Here is a 23234-nt window from a genome sequence, read left to right as displayed (position 1 = left end):
GTCCCTCCTTAGAGGCAGAGGCCACGGATCTTCCGTGATCATCTCTTGAAGTTCCGGGTACCAAGTCCTTCTTGGCCAATCCGGAACCACTAGTATCGTCCTTACGCCTCTTTGCCGTATAATTCTCAATACTTTTGGTATGAGAGGCAGAGGAGGAAACACATACACCGACTGGTACACCCAAGGCGTTACCAGCGCGTCCACAGCTATTGCCTGCGGATCTCTTGACCTGGCGCAATACCTGTCCAGTTTTTTGTTGAGGCGAGACGCCATCATGTCCACCATTGGTCTTTCCCAACGGGTTACCAGCAAGTGGAAGACTTCTGGATGAAGTCCCCACTCTCCCGGGTGAAGATCGTGTCTGCTGAGGAAGTCTGCTTCCCAGTTGTCCACTCCCGGGATGAACACTGCTGACAGTGCTATCACATGATTCTCTGCCCAGCGAAGAATCCTTGCAGCTTCTGCCATTGCACTCCTGCTTCTTGTGCCGCCCTGTCTGTTCACATGGGCGACTGCCGTGATGTTGTCCGACTGGATCAACACCGGTTTTCCCTGAAGCAGAGGTTCTGCCTGGCTTAGAGCATTGTATATTGCTCTTAGTTCCAGAATGTTTATGTGAAGAGACGTTTCCAGGCTCGTCCATACTCCCTGGAAGTTTCTTCCTTGTGTGACTGCTCCCCAGCCTCTCAGGCTGGCGTCCGTGGTCACCAGGATCCAATCCTGTATGCCGAATCTGCGGCCCTCCAATAGATGAGCACTCTGCAACCACCACAGAAGAGACACCCTTGTCCTTGGAGACAGGGTTATCCGCAGGTGCATCTGAAGATGCGACCCTGACCATTTGTCCAACAGATCCCTTTGGAAAATTCTTGCGTGGAATCTGCCGAATGGAATTGCTTCATAAGAAGCCACCATTTTTCCCAGGACTCTTGTGCATTGATGTACAGACACCTTTCCTGGTTTTAGGAGGTTCCTGACAAGCTCGGATAACTCCTTGGCTTTTTCCTCCGGGAGAAAAACCTTTTTCTGAACCGTGTCCAGAATCATCCCTAGGAACAGCAGACGAGTTGTCGGCATTAACTGGGATTTTGGAATATTCAGAATCCACCCGTGCTGTTCTAGCACTTCTTGCGACAGTGCTAATCCCATCTCTAGCTGTTCTCTGGACCTTGCCCTTATTAGGAGATCGTCCAAGTATGGGATAATTAATATGCCTTTTCTTCGAAGAAGAATCATCATCTCGGCCATTACCTTTGTAAAGACCCGAGGTGCCGTGGACAATCCGAACGGCAGCGTCTGAAACTGATAGTGACAGTTTTGTACAACGAAACTGAGGTACCCCTGGTGTGAGGGGTAAATTGGAACGTGGAGATACGCATCCTTGATGTCCAAGGATACCATAAAGTCCCCCTCTTCCAGGTTCGCTATCACTGCTCTGAGTGACTCCATCTTGAACTTGAACTTCTTTATGTACAGGTTCAAGGACTTCAGATTTAGAATAGGCCTTACCGAGCCATCCGGCTTCGGTACCACAAAAAGAGTGGAATAATACCCCTTACCTTGTTGTAGAAGAGGTACCTTGACTATCACCTGCTGAGAGTACAGCTTGTGAATGGCTTCCAAAACCGTCTCCCTTTCGGAGGGGGACGTTGGTAAAGCAGACTTCAGGAAACGGCGAGGTGGATCTGTCTCTAATTCCAACCTGTACCCCTGAGATATTATCTGCAGGATCCAGGGATCTACCTGCGAGTGAGCCCACTGCGCGCTGTAATTTTTGAGACGACCACCCACCGTCCCCGAGTCCGCTTGAGAAGCCCCAGCGTCATGCTGAGGCTTTTGTAGAAGCCGGGGAAGGCTTCTGTTCCTGGGAAGGAGCTGCCTGTTGCTGTCTCTTCCCTCGACCTCTGCCTCGTGGCAGATATGAATAGCCCTTTGCTCTCTTATTTTTAAAGGAACGAAAGGGCTGCGGTTGAAAAGTCGGTGCCTTTTTCTGTTGGGGAGTGACTTGAGGTAGAAAGGTGGATTTCCCGGCTGTAGCCGTGGCCACCAAATCTGATAGACCGACTCCAAATAACTCCTCCCCTTTATACGGCAAAACTTCCATATGTCGTTTTGAATCCGCATCGCCTGTCCACTGTCGCGTCCATAAAGCTCTTCTGGCCGAAATGGACATAGCACTTACCCGTGATGCCAGTGTGCAGATATCCCTCTGTGCATCACGCATATAAAGAAATGCATCCTTTATTTGTTCTAACGACAGTAAAATATTGTCCCTGTCCAGGGTATCAATATTTTCAATCAGGGACTCTGACCAAACTACCCCAGCACTGCACATCCAGGCAGTCGCTATAGCTGGTCGTAGTATAACACCTGCATGTGTGTATATACTTTTTTGGATATTTTCCATCCTCCTATCTGATGGATCTTTAAGTGCGGCCGTCTCAGGAGAGGGTAACGCCACTTGTTTAGATAAGCGTGTTAGCGCCTTGTCCACCCTAGGAGGTGTTTCCCAGCGCTCCCTAACCTCTGGCGGGAAAGGGTATAATGCCAATAATTTCTTTGAAATTATCAGCTTTTTATCAGGGGCAACCCACGCTTCATTACACACGTCATTTAATTCTTCTGATTCAGGAAAAACTATAGGTAGTTTTTTCACACCCCACATAATACCCTGTTTAGTGGTACCTGTAGTATCAGCTAAATGTAACGCCTCCTTCATTGCCAAAATCATATAACGTGTGGCCCTACTGGAAAATACGGTTGATTCGTCACCGTCACCACTGGAGTCAGTGCCTGTGTCTGGGTCTGTGTCGACCGACTGAGGCAAAGGGCGTTTCACAGCCCCTGACGGTGTTTGAGTCGCCTGGACAGGCACTAATTGATTGTCCGGCCGTCTCATGTCGTCAAACGACTGCTTTAGCGTGTTGACACTATCCCGTAGTTCCATAAATAAAGGCATCCATTCTGGTGTCGACTCCCTAGGGGGTGACATCCTCATATTTGGCAATTGCTCCGCCTCCACACCAATATCGTCCTCATACATGTCGACACACACGTACCGACACACAGCAGACACACAGGGAATGCTCCTAACGAAGACAGGACCCACTAGCCCTTTGGGGAGACAGAGGGAGAGTTTGCCAGCACACACCAAAAGCGCTATATATAACAGGGATAGCCTTATAATAAGTGCTCCCTTATAGCTGCTTTATATATATCAAAATATCGCCATAAATTTGCCCCCCCTCTCTGTTTTACCCTGTTTCTGTAGTGCAGTGCAGGGGAGAGACCTGGGAGCCGTCCTGACCAGCGGAGCTGTGAGAGGAAATGGCGCCGTGTGCTGAGGAGATAGGCCCCGCCCCTTTTCCGGCGGGCTCGTCTCCCGCTATTTAGTGAATCCAGGCAGGGGTTAAATATCTCCATATAGCCTCTGGGGGCTATATGTGAGGTATTTTTAGCCTTTATATAGGTTACATTTGCCTCCCAGGGCGCCCCCCCCCAGCGCCCTGCACCCTCAGTGACTGCGTGTGAAGTGTGCTGAGAGGAAAATGGCGCACAGCTGCAGTGCTGTGCGCTACCTTTAGAAGACTGCAGGAGTCTTCAGCCGCCGATTCTGGACCTCTTCTGACTTCAGCATCTGCAAGGGGGCCGGCGGCGCGGCTCCGGTGACCATCCAGGCTGTACCTGTGATCGTCCCTCTGGAGCTGATGTCCAGTAGCCAAGAAGCCAATCCATCCTGCACGCAGGTGAGTTCACTTCTTCTCCCCTCAGTCCCTCGTTGCAGTGATCCTGTTGCCAGCAGGACTCACTGTAAAATAAAAAACCTAAGCTAAACTTTTTCTAAGCAGCTCTTTAGGAGAGCCACCTAGATTGCACCCTTCTCGGCCGGGCACAAAAATCTAACTGGAGTCTGGAGGAGGGTCATAGGGGGAGGAGCCAGTGCACACCACCTGATCTGGAAAAGCTTTACTTTTTGTGCCCTGTCTCCTGCGGAGCCGCTATTCCCCATGGTCCTTTCAGGAACCCCAGCATCCACTAGGACGATAGAGAAATAAAAACATATACAGCAACAATAGATAACACTAACATTCCCAAAGGCGTAACTACCATAGGTGCAGAAGGTGCAGCTGCTATCGGGCCCAGAGCTAAGTGGGGCCCATCTTCTCTGTGTAAATTAAATGTGTCATATAAATTTATTACCATTGCTTGGTACATAGGGGCCCTTACAAACTTTTCCTATGGTGCCTACAATTATCTAGTTATGCCTCTGGACATTCCAATAACAAATATATTCAACGCCATATACACTTCCATTCCATTGCCAACATTTAAGGATGCAACCAGAGATGTGAGGAAGGTGGCGCCATGATTGTGGTCCCCCTCCCCCACACATGATACAAAGTTGAACATTTTTGCATTATAGAGGGGAGCAGGGTTATGATGTGATTCAATGCACATTTTGTAATCAAGCCACCTGGACTGCCCAGGCAGGACCGAGCAGAATGCAGGAGACACCTGCAATTCCAGAGTCTCCCAAACATACTGGGAGAGTAGGAAAGTGTGGCTGTCACACTATTTAAGCAGTTAGCTTTACTTACACTTCCTTCCAATTTCAGCTTGCCTAGAATTTCATGAATACACGCCATTGGTCAGGCTTCTGTAATGAAACAAAATAGATTGGGGGAAAAAAATAATATATATATTATACATACATTTTAATAATAATATCCGGCACTTAGGAACTGCTTAAGAATACACTGGAGACGCAAGTAGCAATGACCGGGTGGGACGGCGCAGTTGCATGAAATCTGACCATGCCAGTTAAGTGGTTTTAAATAATGTGTTAATAAAGCAAAAGTCTGTATTTCAATTGTACTTTGAATAGATTTATTGGGTTGTATTGAATAGTACATCGTGTAAAGGTTATCTACTATAGGCCACACTGGCCACCACGTGACAGATTAGGTTGATACAAATTATTACAAGTTAAAAACTAGGCACCCCCGAACATACAGCATTTTATCTCTGTTTCAACAGGTGCACTCTGGCAAAGGACCAACTTCAGGGGATTGGCGGCCACATTTTTACAAGAGAACTTTATAGATAATATTACAAGGAATTGGGTAATAAAACAGAAGCGCATTATTGGTAACCAAAACACTCACATACATACATATTATTTAATATAAAAAAAAAAAAAAAAAATATTATATATATATATATATATATATATATATATATATATATATATATATATATATATATATATATATATATATATATATATATATATATACACACACACATATATATACTTCTATACAGACACAAGACACTTAATCCCACATTGGGCACTCCTACCACATTACTGTGGCTACCAAATGATCACAACAGTCAAAAGTGAAGTATATAGGGGTATATGCAATTACGGTCGAATTCACGAAATTGTCGAATTTCGGGTCATTTTCGACCAAAAAAAAAAAAAAATCGCCTATGCAATTCAGTGCTTTCCGACAAAAAAACGGACTTTCAAAATTCGACTTTTTGAAATTCGAATTTTTGCAAATTCGACTTTTCTGCAATGATACAAGTGCTGCAATTCGACCAAAGCATATTCAATTCAAGTTTGGAAATTCGACAGCAGTGCTTTTAGACAGCAAATTCGTCATTTTCAATCCGCCACACTTTGGAGGGTGAAAACAAATAAAAAAAATTTAAACATGTTTTTTTTTGTGTTTTTTTTGGGGGGAATAGCAGATCTATTTATATTAGAAGGGATTAGGTACTTTTTTTTTTTTTTTGGAGGCACAAATATTATTTATATATTTTTTATTTATTTATTTTTTTATGCTGGAACGGTGAAATCATAAAAAAAAATGGCGTGGGGTCCCCCCTCCAAAGCATAACCAGCCTCGGGCTCTTCGAGCCGGTCCTGGTTCTAAAAATGCGGGGGAAAAATTGACAGGGGATCCCCCGTATTTTTAAAACCAGCACCGGGCTCTGCGCCTGGTGCTGGTGCCAAAAATACGGGGGACAAAAAGAGTAGGGGTCCCCCGTATTTTTAACACCAGCATCGGGCTCCACTAGCTGGACAGATAATGCCACAGCCGGGGGTCACTTTTATGCCGTGCCCTGCGGCCGTGGCATTAAATATCCAACTAGTCACCCCTGGCCGGGGTACCCTGGGGGAGTGGGGACCCCTTCAATCAAGGGGTCCCCCCCCCCAGCCACCCAAGGGCCAGGGGTGAAGCCCGAGGCTGTCCCCCCCCATCCAATGGGCTGCGGATGGGGGGGCTGATAGCCTTTTGTGATAATAAAAAGATATTGTTTTTTCCAGTAGTACTACAAGTCCCAGCAAGCCTCCCCCGCAAGCTGGTACTTGGAGAACCACAAGTACCAGCATGCGGGAGAAAAACGAGCCCGCTGGTACCTGTAGTACTACTGGGAAAAAAAATACCCAAATAAAAACAGGACACACACACCGTCGACAGTAAAACTTTATTTCATACGTCGACACACACATACTTACCTATGTTCACACGCCGACATCGGTCCTCTTCTCCATGTAGAATCCACGGATACCTGAAAAGAAAAGATCAATATACTCACCTCAGCCATGGTCCAGAGATACATCCACGTACTTGGCAAAAAAACAAACCGAACACCCGCTCCATGCCGGACTGAAAGGGGTCCCATGCTGACACATGGGACACCTTTCCACGAATGAGACCTGTCAGTGACAGCTGTCACAGAAAGGTCTCTAAGCCAATCAGGAAGCGCAACTTCGTTCCGCTCACCTGATTGGCTGTGCGCTGTCTGTACTGTGACAGCACATCGCAAAGCCGCTCCATTACTTTCAATGGTGGGAACTTAGCGGCTAGCGGTAAGGTCACCCGCCGGTCAGCGGCTGACCGGCGGGTGACCCCACCGCTACCCGCAAAGTTCCCACCATTGAAAGTAATGGAGCGGCTTTGCGATGTGCTGTCACAGTACAGACAGCGCAAAGCCAATCAGGTGAGCGCCACGGAAGTAGCGCTTCCTGATTGGCTGAAGGGACTTCAGTGACAGGAGTCACGTGATGTCCCGGCATTCGGGAGAAAGGGGTCTGATGTGAAAGCATTGGACCCCTTTCTAGTCCGGTATGGAGCGGGTTTTTGCGTTTTCTTTTTTTTTTACAAGTACGTGGATTTATCTCTCTGGACGTGGATTTATCTTTGGACGCTGGAAGGTGAGTATCATTTTTTCACAGGTACCCTCGGATCGTCGGAGACCGTGGCAGTCGGCGTGTCAACATAGGTAAGTATGTGTGTGTCGGTAGTGTGTAATAAAGTTTTACTGTCAAGGTGTCTGTGTCCTGTTTTTATTTGGGTATTTTTTTCCCAGTAGTACTACAGGTACCAGCGGGCCCGTTTTTCTCCCGCATGCTGGTACTTGTGGTTCTCCAAGTACCAGCTTGCGGGGGAGGCTTGCTGGGACTTGTAGTACTACTGGAAAAAACAATATCTTTTTATTATCACAAAAGGCTATCAGCCCCCCCATCCGCAGCCCATTGGATGGGGGGGGGGGGGGGGGACAGCCTCGGGCTTCACCCCTGGCCCTTGGGTGGCTGGGGGGGGGGGGACCCCTTGATTGAAGGGGTCCCCACTCCCCCAGGGTACCCCGGCCAGGGGTGACTAGTTGGGTAGTTAATGCCACGGCCGCAGGGCACGGCATAAAAGTGACCCCCGGCTGTGGCATTATCTGTCCAGCTAGTGGAGCCCGATGCTGGTGTTAAAAATACGGGGGACCCCTACTCTTTTTGTCCCCCGTATTTTTGGCACCAGCACCAGGCGCAGAGCCCGGTGCTGGTTTTAAAAATACGGGGGATCCCTGGCCAATTTTTCCCCGGATTTTTAGAACCAGGACCAGCTCGATGAGCCCGAGGCTGGTTATGCTTTGGAGGGGGGACCCCACGCCATTTTTTTTTTCCGGGTTTTTCCCGTTTTTTAAAATCGCGGCCAAATCGGCCGATTTTCGCCCGCGACTCTGGCGAATCCGTTTTTCATTGAATATGGTGAATTCCGGAAGCCACCTTCCGGAATTCACCTGGCGAATTTAGTCGAATTAAAAAACGGCGAAAAATTGCCGTGATTCGCCGTGAATTGCATATACCCCATAGAGTGCGCTCAGCAATCAACCCAAGTACACCACATGAAAATCACAAAAAGTAAGGGTGTACATATACTGTATTAGAGCATATTATATACATAATATGCTTACTTTACATTTTATGATGGCAAACTTAACCAATAATAGTGTTAGGATTACTTCATTGCTAAATCGTCTTATACTGTGATTTATTTACTGCTTCTGACCTAATGGCAATCTAAAATATACCCACATATCAACCAAAACAAGGCCAAAAGGCAACTAGTTCAAACTTTAGCAAATCCTTTAATCTCGGGCAAAAAAATAACCACTCTGAAACCTGTACTCTGATATCAATAAATAAATAAGAGAAGGTGGCACTCTGTAGCGCTCTCTTCCACAGTTTGATATAGAGGTAACCGATCTAGAACTACTCTGATGGGACTGTACGGACCAGATTAGCAAGAAACTCTGATTTAGTCAGTCAATGTATGGACTGCTGTAAGCATCTTGCTTTTTTGGTGGAGTTTCCAACAATCCATTCGAGTAGCCTTTGTTCTTTGGTTGGAGTGTATCTTTGAAAACCAACATTAGACTGGAGGAAGTCAATAAGCCACAGATAAAACCATTTGATTAAGAAGAAGAAACTCAACACTGCAAAATCATACTACTTAAGCTTGTATTTGTATATTGCAATCTACTACCATTCTAGGTTACAACCACAAAGTAGTATTCCAATAGTGACTAGGAAACCAGTGCAGTCAACATACAGTACAACACCGGTATTGGAAGCCTAAGATTGTGGTGTGGTACAGGGGGTGTGTGTGTGTGTGTGTGTGTGTGTGTGTGTGTGTGTGTGTGTGTGTGTGTGTGTGTGTGTGTGTGTGTGTGTGTGTGTGTGTGGTCCGCATTCCACATGTCTAGCTGGAACTACAATTAAAAGTATATAAGCTGTAAGCAGAGGAACATTGGACAACTGAATGCCTTTAATGGAGGAAGGTCTATTGAAGAGTTATAGGAGTTTGTGAAGTAAGAGAACCCCTTCCCATCATTTCTGACTGGTCTCTGCAGTGGTTTTTTTTTTTTTATCTTAAACTCAGCAGCAGTGGCTCAACCAGGGATCTCCACGTAAGGAATGACCCAAGCTCCTGAAGAAGTTCTCAAAAAAAAAAAATCAAGAGCTACTAACTTCTTATCTCTACTAAAAAGGAAACATCAATCTGTTTAGGAATGATGAACCTTAAAAGCTGCACCACCAGCTACATAAGCATAGTAATTTTTCCTGGGGCTCTCAATGTCGCCTGCCAACATAAAAGGGCAGTAGAGGGAGTTTTGATTGGGAGGAAGGAAGCATCCCAGCCCACCACGTTTTGAGTGAGGCTTGTGATTGGTCCTCCTCACATCAAACTGGTTTCAGATAGAGCTTTTTCCCTGGAGCCCCCTTGCAGCTCCATCAGCAGCCACTGGGGATCTACTGGGTAGGGAGAAGGGACACGCACTAACACCTTTTGTGGTAGTGAGCTTTATGGAAGTCCAGAAGTTGTAGTGAAAGCCTTAACATCGCTGAATAAGCCACACATGGTCCCAGGCAGATGCACGATAAAAATCGATTTACCACTAGGAAATGTCTCTCTGCCTAATTGTTTCCTTTGCGGAGAAGCAATCTGCAGATTCACATGAGTCACAATGATCTGTTGAACCTTTAGGGCACAAGGCTCTGTGTGAGAAATGAAAATACAGTACTATCTTCTGTAAGACAGGCTATCCCAGGATCATACCGCTTATCTGACATCAGGAGGGAGGTGCTTGTTTATTTGTTAAGTACTCTTATGTTGGCAGGGATTTAACAAAGTCTATCAGCCCTGGGTCTTAGTGCAGAAATAGCCACGGTGGTTTAGTATAGGCCTGTAATGTCTCAGTCTTCATTTTAGGGGGAATAAGTCGATTTTGAAGGATTTCCTAAAACGGCTTTTGATCTAACAATTGTGGCTAATAGCTGAAATATAAGGTTGACTCTGAGATTTCAGGAGTACAAAGAGGGTTTATTTAAATTATTTTTACTATCAGTGTTCTTAGTGCTAAGAGTGTGCATCTGCATCTCTCTTCCTCCAGCAGTACAACAAGCGCAGGAGTTACACAGTTACTGAGCTAACACTCTCAAAATGCAGAAATTGTTATCTACAGTCACACTGTCCAAGTCAGGTTTGCTTATTTCAACTGGTGTGCAAGTGTGCATGCTCTAATAGACTACAGAAGTCTGACAACTGGACAGAGCATAAACGTGTTAGTGTATATGGAACACTATTCATATTGGATATGGCTCATACGGGAGAATTGGGGGGTAGCTGATTTAAGCACTGGTAAACTGGCTTTGCTTGAAAAGAGTTTAATACATTTTGATTAATGTGTCACTGCAACAGAGTTAGGGAGAGAAGAGCAGTCCAGTGGGTTGCAGCCAATGAAGAGATAGGAGGCAGTCCAGTTGCCCCATAAATCAGCCGCTTTGTCTAAATCAGAGACTCTTACTAAGAATTTAGTGGTAATGTATGAAGCAGTGAAAGGGGTTTTTTTGCTTCTTCAAAACGTATAAAAAAAAAAAAAAAAAAAAAAATTTATATATATATATATATATATATATATATATATATATATATATATATATATATATATATATATATATATATATATAATTTTTTTTTTTTTTGTATTTATATTAAAATATATAGCACTTTAAGAATTTGATAGTGTGCGCTGGCTCCTCCCTCTATGCCCCTCCTAAAAGACTCAGTCTAGAAAACTGTGCCTGAGGTGACGGACATACTTTGAGAGAAGGATAGATAGTGGTGAGAGATTCCGAACCAGCACACACAAACAATAGGAAAGCCATGCTAACCAAACTTGAAACAGGAACAGCAACAGCTGAACCAAACAACAGTACTTAACCAAGTAACAGTGCAGTAATAACGAAGCACCGGGCGGGCGCCCAGTATCCGCTACAGACTACGAGAAAAGGATTTACCGGTAGGTAATTAAAAATAAGATTTTACTTACCGGTAAATCTATTTCTCGTAGTCCGTAGTGGATGCTGGGGACTCCGTAAGGACCATGGGGAATAGACAGGCTCCGCAGGAGATAGGGCACTTTAAGAAAGCTTTGGATTCTGGGTGTGCACTGGCTCCTCCCTCTATGTCCCTCCTCTAGACCTCAGTTAGAGAAACTGTGCCCAGAGGATAAGGATTTTTGTAATCTAAGGGCGAGATTCATACCAGCCACACCAATCACACCGTATAACTTGTGATAAACTACCCAGTTAACAGTATGAACAATTAACATAGCCTCGGTTCAAGAACGACCAACTATAATATAACCCTTATTGAAGCAATAACTATATACAAGTCTTGCAGAAGAAGTCTGCACTTGGGACGGGCGCCCAGCATCCACTACGGACTACGAGAAATAGATTTACCGGTAAGTAAAATCTTATTTTCTCTAACGTCCTAGTGGATGCTGGGGACTCCGTAAGGACCATGGGGATTATACCAAAGCTCCCAAACAGGCAGGAGAGTGCGGATGACTCTGCAGCACCGATTGAGCAAACACAAGGTCCTCCTCAGCCAGGGTATCAAACTTATAGAACTTCGCAAAAAAGTGTTGGAACCTGACCAAGTAGCCGCTCGGCAAAGCTGTAATGCTGAGACCCCTCGGGCGGTCGCCCAAGAAGAGCCCACCTTCCTAGTGGAATGGGCCTTAACCGATTTAGGTAATGGCAATCCGGCCATAGAATGCGCCTGCTGAATCGTGTTACAGATCCAGCGAGCAATAGTCTGCTTTGAAGCAGGAGCGCCAACCTTGTTGGTAGCATACAGAACAAACAGAGCTTCCGTCTTCCTGATCCTAGCTGTTCTGGCCACAAATCTTCAAAGCCCTGACCACATCCAGGGACTCAGAATCCTCCAAGTCCCGTGTAGCCACAGGCACGACAATAGGTTGGTTCATATGAAAAGATGAGACCACCTTGGGCAGAAATTGAGGCCGAGTCCTCAACTCTGCCCTATCCACGTGAAAAATCAGGTATGGGCTTTTATATGATAAAGCCGCTAATTCCGAAACACGCCTTGCAGAAGCGAAGGCCAACAACATGACCACTTTCCAAGTGAGGTATTTCAACTCCACTGTTTTGAGTGGTTCAAACCAAGGTGACTTGAGAAAACTTAATACCACGTTAAGATCCCAAGGTGCCACCGGAGGCACAAAGGGAGGCTGAATATGCAGCACGCCCTTCAGAAAAGTCTGTACTTCAGGAAGAGAAGCCAATTATCTTTGAAAGAAAATGGATAAGGCCGAAATTTGGACCTTTATGGACCCTAATTTTAGGCCCAAATTCACTCCCATTTGAAGGAAGTGAAGCAAACGGCCCAAATGGAACTCCTCCGTAGGAGCAGCTCTGGCCTCACACCAAGAAACATATTTCCGCCATATACGGTGATAATGTTTCGATGTCACATCCTTCCTAGCCTTGATCAGGGTAGGAATGACCTCCTCCGGAATCCCTTTTTCCGCTAGGATCCGGCATTCAACCGCCATGCCGTCAAACGCAGCCGCGGTAAGTCTTGGAACAGGCAGGGCCCCTGCTGTAGCAGGTCCTGCCTTAGAGGAAGAGGCCACGGATCTTCTGTGAGCAACTCTTGCAGATCCGGATACCAAGTCCTCCTTGGCCAATCTGGAACAATGAGAATTGCTCTGACCCTTCTTATAGGCCCTACACACTGGCCGATTTTTGGAAAGATATGAACGATCTCGTTCATAAATGAACGAGAACTCGTTCATATCTTTCAGTGTGGAGGCTCCAGCGATGAACGATGCGCGTCCCCGCGCTCGTTCATCGCTAGTCTCCCGTCGGCTGTGCATGCAGGCCAATATGGACGATCTCGTCCATATTTGCCTGCACTTCAATGCAGCCGCGTGACGGGGGGAGTGAAGAAACTTCACTCCCCCCGTCACTGCCCCCCCGCCGCCGGGTCGCTCGTCGGCCGTATCCGCCGTCGGGCAGCTCGGCGGCGGATCGGCTAGTGTATAGGGCCCCTTAGTCTTATTAATCTCAACACCTTGGGTATGTTCTTCAAACAGGGTATTTAATTCCTTTGACACAGGAAAAGTGACAAAGGATTTATTTTTTATATTAAAATAAGATTCCTCACCCAACCACTGCCCGCTAGAAATAATATATGCAAAGTAGTTAGACTCACTACATGGTACAACACTGAAATCCTCATACAGAGCTCTCCACCATTTTAGCCTGTCCTTCCATATTTTACAACCTACCTCACTGGGCTTATTGTCTCCATTGAGGCAGTTACTCTGCATATTGAACTGTTTTTTTTTTTTATTACTGCTATCTACTGTGACTTGTATGGAAACCGTGCTGTGTTATGAATTCCTACTTTTTCTTATTGTCACTATGATATTGTGTGTGTGCTATTTCTCAATAAACATATTTAAAAAAAAAAAAAATAAGATTCCTCACACTCCTCTGCCACTTTATCAGGAATTTGCAGAACATCTCTGATAGCTTTTATAAGAGCCTCTATTCCCTGTGACAGAGCAGCGTCCCCCCTTCTAAAACCACCTCCCCCTCCTCCATGTCTGACCCCTCAGCATCAGAGTCAGACTGCACGATATGGGCCAGAGTTTGTTTCTGTGGACAAATGGCAGGGGACTGAGACACTTGTTTGGGGACTGAGTCTATTCATAATCTCATCTAAAGACGGTCTTAAGTATTGCATCTCTCTCATATGGTGGGACAATTTATTAGCTATATTGGAAATCATTCCTTTAATGGAATCCAGCCACGCTGGTTCAGCCCCACTAGCCTGAGAAGGTGCACTACACTGAGTACATAGTATTGAGCTCCCTTGGGAAGAGTAACTCTCTGCCGTACAGGAAACACACTCTTTGCCTGACATATTGTAAATGTGACAGCACACACGCATAGGAAAAGGTTAGAAGCACAATTAACGCACAAAAGAGCCCTTTCAGGGAGAGACATATTTTGAAGCCAGCACACAGCGCCCTTATTGCTAATGCCACGCTTAGCCGAGTGGACCCGTCCATACCCCATGGTACTAAATGGAACCCCAGTATCCTCTAGGACATAACATAGAAAAAAAAAAAAAGCAGATTGTGAAAGAACCAAATTTTAACACCACTATTAGTCAGCTATGGTGGCAATGCTTTACGAGCACTGATAAGCAGAGCTTTTTGTTGCTTACCCACTAAAATATTGCACCACTGAGGATGGTACTATGTCACTTACCAGTCCCACCACCAGACATCTGGCACACACACCATTGGTCCTGAACAAAATATCGTACATGCAGCAAGGTGCCCACACGAGCCATTATGTACTGCATCAGCATTAGGCTAATACAATACTGACTGAGCTCATTGGAGAGGAGAGTTATGGTAACATCTCTGCAGCATCCCTTTTGGAAGTGCCTTAACTAGAGGTGTGTAAGCGGTGCTGTTGCACAGGCAGCAGCGGTCTAGGGGCACCACATGCATTTGTATTGCAGGGGACCAGAACCAGTGCTTGTTAGGTGATGTTATGACGTCATGTGTTTGGCGTTGGCACAGAGCCATGCTCCATTGCTACCATTCTGTAATACATTTTGGCGCCAAGACATCCTGTATCAATACTGAAGCAGCATGTCTCAATGTTGAGGACAATGGGGGTAATACAGATCTGATCGCAGCAGCAAATTTGTTAGCCAATGCAGAGAGTTAGATTTGGGTGGGTTATATGGTTTCTGTGCAGGGTAAATACTGGCTGCTTTAATTTTACACTGCAATTTAGATTTCAGTTTGAACACACCACACCCAAATCTAACTCTCTGCAAATGTTATACCTGCGCTGCAGTGCACATGGTTTTGCCCATTAGTTAACAAGTTTGCTGCTGCGATCAGATCGGAATTAGGACAAAGGGGGTAATTCAGAGTTGATCGCAGCAGCAAATTTGTTAGCAGTTGGGCAACACCATGGGTGTCATTCCGAGTTGATCGCTCGCTAGCAACTTTTTTCAGCGCTGCAATCAGGTTAAATCTCAGCAAAACTGTGTATGCGCGTCGTACAGGTACAAAAAGGATCGGTGCTGGGCGATGGATTTAACAAAGAATCCATTCGCACAGCCGATCGCAAAGAGGGCTGACAGAAAGAGGGCGTTTGTGGGTGTCAACTGACAGTTTTCTGGGTGTTTGGAAAAACGCAGGCGTGTCCAAGCGTTTGCAGGGCGGGTGTCTGACGTCAATTCCGGGACCAAAAAGACTGAAGTGATTGCAGTGGCTGAGTAAGTCCAAAGCTACTCAGAAACTGCAACAAACTTTTTTGTGCCATCGGCTGCAAAAGCGTTCGCACACTTGCAAAGCTAAAATACACTCCCCCACAGGCGGCAGCTATCTAATCGCAGCGCTGCAAAAAGTTGCTAGCGAGCGATCAACTCGGAATCACCCCCCATGTGCACTGCTGGGGAGGCAGATATAACATTTGCAGAGAGAGTTAGATTTAGGCAGGTTATATTGTTTCTGTGCAGAGTAAATACTGGCTGCATTCTTTTTACGCTGCAATTTAGATTTTAGTTTGAACACATTACACCCAAATCTAACTCTCTGTGCACATGTTATATCTGCCCCCCCTCCAGTGCAAATGGTCTTGCCAAACTGCTAACAGATTTACTGCTGCGATCAATTCTGAATTACCCCCCAATGTTAGTACTAGGGAGGCCAATCCTGGTATTCCCGGGATCCCGGGATTGCAATAGGGAACAGTGGAGGGCAGTGGAGAAGGGTGTAGGGAGCAGAGAGGCTGTGTGTAGTGTAGGTAGTGGTGCGGGACGGAGGCTGTAGGGAGCACCGCAGTGAGGGAGGGTGGGTGTAAGTAATAGTACTTACTATTAGGCGGGCGGCAGCCATGAACACACGCTGAACGCGCCAGCGGCCTTTCAAACTGTAGCGCTGGCCGCCAGCCAGTCAGAACGGGAAGTCCGGCAGCCAATCAGGAGCAGTTGCTGCGGCTGCTTCCCTGATTGGCTGCTGGTCCGCCAGCTCTGATTGGCTGGTGGCCGGCGCTACATTTGAAATGCCGCCGCGTTCAGCATGCGTCCATGGCTGCCGCCCACCTAGTAGTAATAGTAAGTATTATTTACACCCACCCTCCCTCACTGCACATGCACAGTCTAATCCCGTGGATCCCGGGATTGGAGGCTCCAATACCGGGATTCAAATCCCGGCATTTTTAGGCCAGAATCCTGGGATCCCGCAGATCCCGGGATTGGCCTCCCTAGTTAGTACACAGATCCTTTAACATATGTATGGATTCATTATGTGTTTGTTGTATCAGGGGCATTGTAATAACTAATTCTATACAGCAATTGCTGCCAATTTGTCAATTCTGCATAATTCCAAGTTAGTTTGGATCACAAACAAAAGATCATTGCTGGAAGAATTTACTTTATTAATGTGATATCCCTGGAGTAACTTTGTAACAGGACACGGACACCATGTTACAATGCAAAGGGTGCAAATGCATACAGGGTAACTGCTGGCTGCTTTTGCCAGTAGCCCACAAATGCTGGACAGCTTTCATTTTTCCAATGCAACTTCGCTTAGTTAGGACACGCCCCTCTCACATCTAATACCCCTTTCAGACCGCCACCTATGTACACGGGTTATTGGCACATAAGCGCGCATAACCCGTGTTCAGGTGCGGTCTGAAGGGTGCAAGGGTTGAAATACCGGGTCGAGTGACCCGGTATTTCAACCCTGGTCACGAGTATGGTTGAACTCATATTCAACCCGGCTCACTGTGCGGTGTGAACGGGAGCCATGTCGATGCAACCCGTTTCCCGTTCACTGTGTGTATGGGCGGAACTTGAAGATCATGTGCTGGAGGCAAACTGCACATGCGCAGTGGTCGCGCAACCCCACACATGCAGCCGCTCAGATTCTTAAAAATGGTTGCCGCCTTATTTTGGAAATTTGTAATGTACTTTTAGAAGTAATGTATACATCCGATTGTACGGATGTTATGTATTCTGTCTTTCTACTTCTAATGTTGTAAACGCTTGTGTTTCAATTAAAAAAAATTAAAAAATGGTAGCCAACTACCTGACAGCGCGCCAGGGGTCAACCTTAGTTGCATGTGAGGAGATAGGTGCAAATCTGCCTGCGTATGCAGTGTGCATCTCTGAATGAGCTCCTATGTACTTTGCTTAGTACTGTCAGATGTTTCCATAGAACTTGATAATATTTTACTGAGCATTAATGTTTATGAACGCTTCATAAAACATCTAAATGGACATTAAGTAAACGTGTCAGTAAGCATGTGTACAGTTCTGATTACTTACATTGGTTTTTTTGGAGCCCTGGCATCAGTGTGGTAATATGCTTTGGTAACAGTGTTGAACAGATAGGGCCTTATTCAGAGTTGCATGCAAGACAACTGTTCACATATGGAAATCAATGCGGATCTCCGCCTGTATGCAGAGCTGCGCGCTACTATGTGGTCACATTGTCCCTATCCATCTGCAGTCATCACTAGCAGCATGCATGTGCACCAGCTGTATACCTGGTGCAAGAGATCAGACTGAAGTCAGACAGATACTGTACCTGCATAGCCCGAAGCTCTGCCTGCTGTACATGCCCACCATACAAAATCTGTCTGGGAAACAGACTTGAATGCAATTGAGAACTAAACCCACATTTTAACATCTTATTTAAGAGTTTCCTTTTACTCTTAACAGTGTCTCAAGAAACATCTCCTCACGCCCTGAATGTACCACAAGCAGTAGCTAGATCACAGCCGCTACAAGGAGAAGAGTAGTAACAGGTCTAGCTGGCCACATTGCAGACAGATGATTTGTTTTGGGATAGCAGTTGGCAGGACCAGGTCTAGTCCCTAGCACAGGGGATCCAGACTATAGGTCGACAATCATTAGGTCGACATGGTCAAAATGTTGACGGTTTCATATGGTTGACATGACAATGGTCAACACGTTGTTTTGTTTGTTTTTTTGGGGGGGAGGAATAGGGTGTCATGTTTTTGGACTTGTTCCTTTCTTGACTATCCATGTCACAAATCATAACATTTAGTAACCTTGTGGCGAGCGAAGCAGAATGAGACACCGTTCCCAATGCGTAGCCAGGGAAGCGAGCCAGCAATGGGACGCATTTATACAAATTGTGGTCCCAGATGAACAAACTATCCACACTAACCCAAAAATGCAAAAAAAATAAAAATAAAATAGAATAAAAGTATCTACCATTTTGTGTCAGCCTTTTGAACCTATCAAATGTTCATATGACGACCTTTTGACCCTGCCGACCTTATGGGATCGACCAAATGAATGTAGATCTTCTATACCACACCATTAGCACAGCACCCCAGACCAGAATAAATAGACAGATGCTCTTACTTAGTGTTGCTTTTAGCTTTAGACCAGGTGTCTGGGTTAATATTTGTGTAGAGCTTGGGGCATTTGTGTGAACATGCCTCTCTGATAGCTAGGTGCCATAACTGCCACACACAGTCTTAACACTTGGGTGTGGTCCACGCAATACCATCACAGCCAGTTCTACTGCATACAGTACATGCTGAACAAACATGTCCTGCATTTCATTTTAAGACAAAAAGCACAGGAGCACACACAGAACTATAGGCAGAATCACATTCTTAGTTATGCTCTAGTGAAGAGAAGAATTTTCCTCCATTGCAGATTACAGCAACTTCAATTTAAGGCACTACACAGAAACAGATTTTGTTGGCAGATAAGAACCACCTGACCCATCTATTCTGCTCATGTACAAAAACACTATAGTGTGATTTTTTTTTTATTAGGAGGCAATTAATCTACCAGCATATTTTTGGATTGTGAGTGGAAACCCACCACGCAAGCAAAAGGAAAATATACAAACGCCACAGTTAGGGCGGTAGTGCGAGCAGAACATGACCTCAGAGCTGTGAGGCAGTAATACTAACCATTAAAGTACATGTAGAATTTTAATGGGAGATTACTACATTTAATATAACAGCAAGATCATATACAGATACAGTACACCCTACCGGATTATACACCTCTCAGAAGGTGTATTTTAATATGCAAATGTATATTGTATTTACTGTGATCTCTGTACTGCAAATGAAATTTTATTTAAGAGACAGCAGCCTTCACTAGTTTACTGTGTAAGTTTCCCACAAAGCATAGATTTTGGCTGTAGTTAGTCTCCCATTCCGCAGGCTAGAGAAGTCAGAGCCTACAACAACCAGGCTCTCTGCCAGCTTTTACTCCACCCAAGTTATTAATCATTCTGCCACACCTATCTGTCTAATCCACTGGTCTATTTTTTTTTATTTTTTGTGCAGTCATTTTACAAGGCCTGTGAAGTGTACTGAAAACAAACGCTACACACAATTATTAGCTGTATTTAAAGGATTAGTAATCTTAAAAACACATTTTTATAAAAATTACACATAAGCAACAGTCCCGATGTGTAAGGGATGCAAGAAAAGCACACTAATTGGCGATAAAACCATGTATTTGGGAGAAGCATTTATCCCTAGGGACGTCACCCTTCCTGTCTGTTAGCCAACTTACTCAGTGACCTGGATCATAATTTCACAGATATGGCTCAACATTCATACAAATGTCACATGACCTCTACCTATAGTGAAGCTACATGGATGCAACAGGACGTTCATACAAATGTCACATGACCTCTACCTATAGTAGGGCTACATGGATGCATCATGTTTATCTGTACTTGATCAATTATTTTGCTTAGTGCATTTTTCTCAATACAACCGAGCTACACACTTGGGTATTAAATAGAATCTGGTATTTGCTGGACCCATGCTTTGCCAGCTGTAAAAGAAATGAATGTCGCCACTAATTTGAAAAGCCTAAGGGTCCGTACCCACCCATCCTGGAAAAATAGGGTGTTATCCCACACAGGACTAGGGTGTAAGTTAGTAAGATAAATAAACCAGAATTGAAATGGAATTATAAGGGTAAAATTTTAATCATCTTTCAATAATCGACCCATGTCGATTTTAACCTTTCCATACCCCACCCATGCAGTTTGTGAACATACGCTGTACGGATTTCAAAAGTATACTAAACAAAATATATAATAGTAATAATAGTAATAGTAATAATAGTAATAATAATAATAATAATAATAATAATAATGGCAGTAAGCAGAGCTGAGCATTTACTGCATAAAACCTGTTCAAAGTGCCTTTCTTATGCATTCAATGACGATATGGTCCTGTGTTTGAATACATTAGAGAAGACATGAAACAGCATAGGTGTGCATGCACTCTTTAATGGTCTAGCCAACCAGTGCTGCACAAGAGAAGAAAGCTGGGACTTTGCATGTACATCCATCTCAAAATGTTCAGTATTCTTTGAGTTTTTAAAATGTTTATAGGATTTAAATGAAGATCTCAAGACCATTAAAGGCCATATGTAAAATAAATGTATATATGAGCAAAAGCAGGGGGAAAAACAATAGTAGCAACCCATCTCACTGTACAGATCATTTGCTGATTCATACGTAACTATGCTGCTCTCACCCCCAATCCGCAAATGCGTGCTAATCCATAGTACAATAATGTGTAACACTGCATGTATTCCCAGAATAGACACAGATGTGAGCTCTACCTAACGGCTAACAGCTCATTGGATGATCTTACATCTAGGTGTCATATACAGACCGGAGATGCCGTGTCATATGCTACATGAACAAACTTCTCTCTGAAGCAGCTTTCCCAATTCATTGTAGGTGAGGACAAAACCATTGTCGGTAGAAACTGGGTGACTGAACTGCTACAAATCATAAAATAAAAGCCTTTATTTAGGGCATGTAGTGTATTGCTTATGTATAGTGTTCTCTGTACTAGTAGGTGAGTACGGCACTGGAGGTGTCGCTGTGTGTGTAGTAACTGCTTGTGTGGGATCTAACTATGTAAAAGTTATACTTCTGACTTGGTGACTGGTACTACTGGCATAGGTGCATCAGGGTCAAAGTTACCTCCTGCGGTGTATGTACGGATGGGGTATTACTGTACCTGAGCCGCTGCTGCAGCAGGAGGAGGAGCAGAGGAAGCGCAGACCGAGCAGCAGCCGATAACGGAGCCTGGAGAGCAGTGCGAGCGCTGCAGCCCGGGCGTGGCTTTTATCAGGCGGCCACGTGGAAGCCTAGCCCAACTACTGAGAACGCCCCTCTGACACCCGCCCCGGCTGCTGCTGCTGCTGATCCCCCTTCCTCTGCCTGCAGTACTATAGGCACATCCCAGGGTGACTCCCCTGCTATTGGGAAAGAAGAACGTATTAGTAACCATCCTGACTGAGTGGTACAGTACAAGGAGTGTCTCCCTGTGTCAGCAATCGGCATGGACAGAGTAGCCTATAGCAGTAGAAGTACAGGGATATGGAATACATCAGCTGAAAACGGGAGAAATGGTTATTTCATTGCATTTTATATATATATATATATATATATATATATATACACACACACACACACACACAACACTCAACAAAGTGAGCTCACTTATCCTCAACACTTCAAGAAATAAATGATGGGGGTTTAGTTAGTGGATTTGCCAATGCACAGAAGCCTGCAAACCGATCGCCAAGGTACCCCACCTTCATGCAGGTCCTACACTATCACAGAGCAGTGCCATAACTAGGCATTTTAGCGCTGTGTGCAAGAAACGGCATTGGCGCCCGCGCCCCCTTATGTAAAATAGGGACAGTGCGCGCGTAGGCGCATGCAAAAAATATAGGGGTGTGACTTTATGGGGGAAGGAGTGTGGCCACAAAATAATACCAATTAATACTACGGTGCACAGTAGTCTCCATTATTCAAATTACGCCGCACAGTAGCGCCACTACACCAGGTAGAGCCCCTTTTACACAGTCCCCCTTTTTACACATTACGGCAGACAGCGTCCCCCTTTTTGCACATTACGGCAGACAGCGTCCCCTTATTACACATTACGGCAGACAACGTCCCCTTTTTACACATTACGGCAGACAGCGTCCCCCTTTTTACACAGTACGGCAGTCAGCGTCCCCTTTTTACACATTACGGCAGACCGTCCCCTTTTTACACGACAGCGTCCCCCTTTTTACACATTACGGCAGCCAGTCCCCCTTTTTACACATTACGGCAGACAGCGTCCCCCTTTTTACACATTACGGTAGACAGCGTCCCCTTTTTACACATTACGGCAGACACCGTCCCCTTTTTACATATTACGGCAGACAGCGGCCCCATTTTTTCAAATATTACGACAGACAGCGTCCCCCTTTTTACACAGGACGGCAGACAGTGTCCCCTTTTTACAGATTACGGCAGACAGCGTCCCCTTTTTACATATTACGGCAGACAGCGCCCCCCTTTTTACACATTACGGCAGACAGCGTCCCCTTTTTACACATAATGGCAGACAGCGTCCTCTTTTTACACATTCCGGCAGACAGCGTCAGAGGCGTAACTAGGGTTTTTGGAGCCCAGGGCAAGATCAATAATGGTGCCCCCCCAAAAAAATAAAATACAAAAGGACAGTATGTGCACACACCACCGATGTCACTGTATATAAAGATGTCTGGGTGTGTATGTATAGATGTAGGTGCAGTGGTGGAAGTGGAATTTTTGAAGGGAGAATGAAAAAGTGAAGGTAGCAATTATGCGCTCCGGAAAAGGGCCCGTGGTCACTCAAAAGGGGCGTGACCTTCAGTGTAGTAGGACCCCTTATACTATCTAGTACTGGTGCCCCTTTCACATTATAGCACACGGTATTAGCCGAAATTCACATTATAGCACACAGTATGAGCCGAAATTCACATTATAGCACATGGCATGAGCCAAAATTCACATTATAGCACACAGTATGAGCCGAAAATCACATTACCCCACATGGTATGAGCAGAAACTCACATTACCCCACATGGTATGAGCCGAAATTCATATTACCCCACACAGTATGAGCCGAAATTCACATTATAGCACACGGTATGAGCCGAAATTCACATTATAGAGTGAGGGGA

General features: G+C 45.2%; 1 protein-coding gene across 1 annotated transcript in view; it reads right to left on the bottom strand.

The window, feature by feature from the left end:
• ANXA2 (annexin A2) overlaps positions 1-21355 on the bottom strand; it is a 50961-nt gene extending 29606 nt beyond the window's left edge. Inside the window, exons 1-2 of the mRNA XM_063926400.1 lie at positions 21248-21355; positions 4599-4657 (exon numbers count right to left, since the gene is read on the bottom strand). Of these exons, the coding sequence (XP_063782470.1) occupies positions 4599-4646 (48 nt within the window). The 5' untranslated portion in view covers positions 4647-4657; positions 21248-21355. The remainder of the gene's footprint in view (positions 1-4598; positions 4658-21247) is intronic.
• Positions 21356-23234: the final 1879 nt, after the last annotated feature.

The sequence above is a fragment of the Pseudophryne corroboree genome, chromosome 6 (assembly GCF_028390025.1).
Source record: "Pseudophryne corroboree isolate aPseCor3 chromosome 6, aPseCor3.hap2, whole genome shotgun sequence".
Classification (NCBI taxonomy): Eukaryota; Metazoa; Chordata; class Amphibia; order Anura; family Myobatrachidae; genus Pseudophryne; species Pseudophryne corroboree.
Note: the sequence above shows the minus strand (reverse complement) of the source record. Positions and strands in the feature narration are given on the sequence as shown.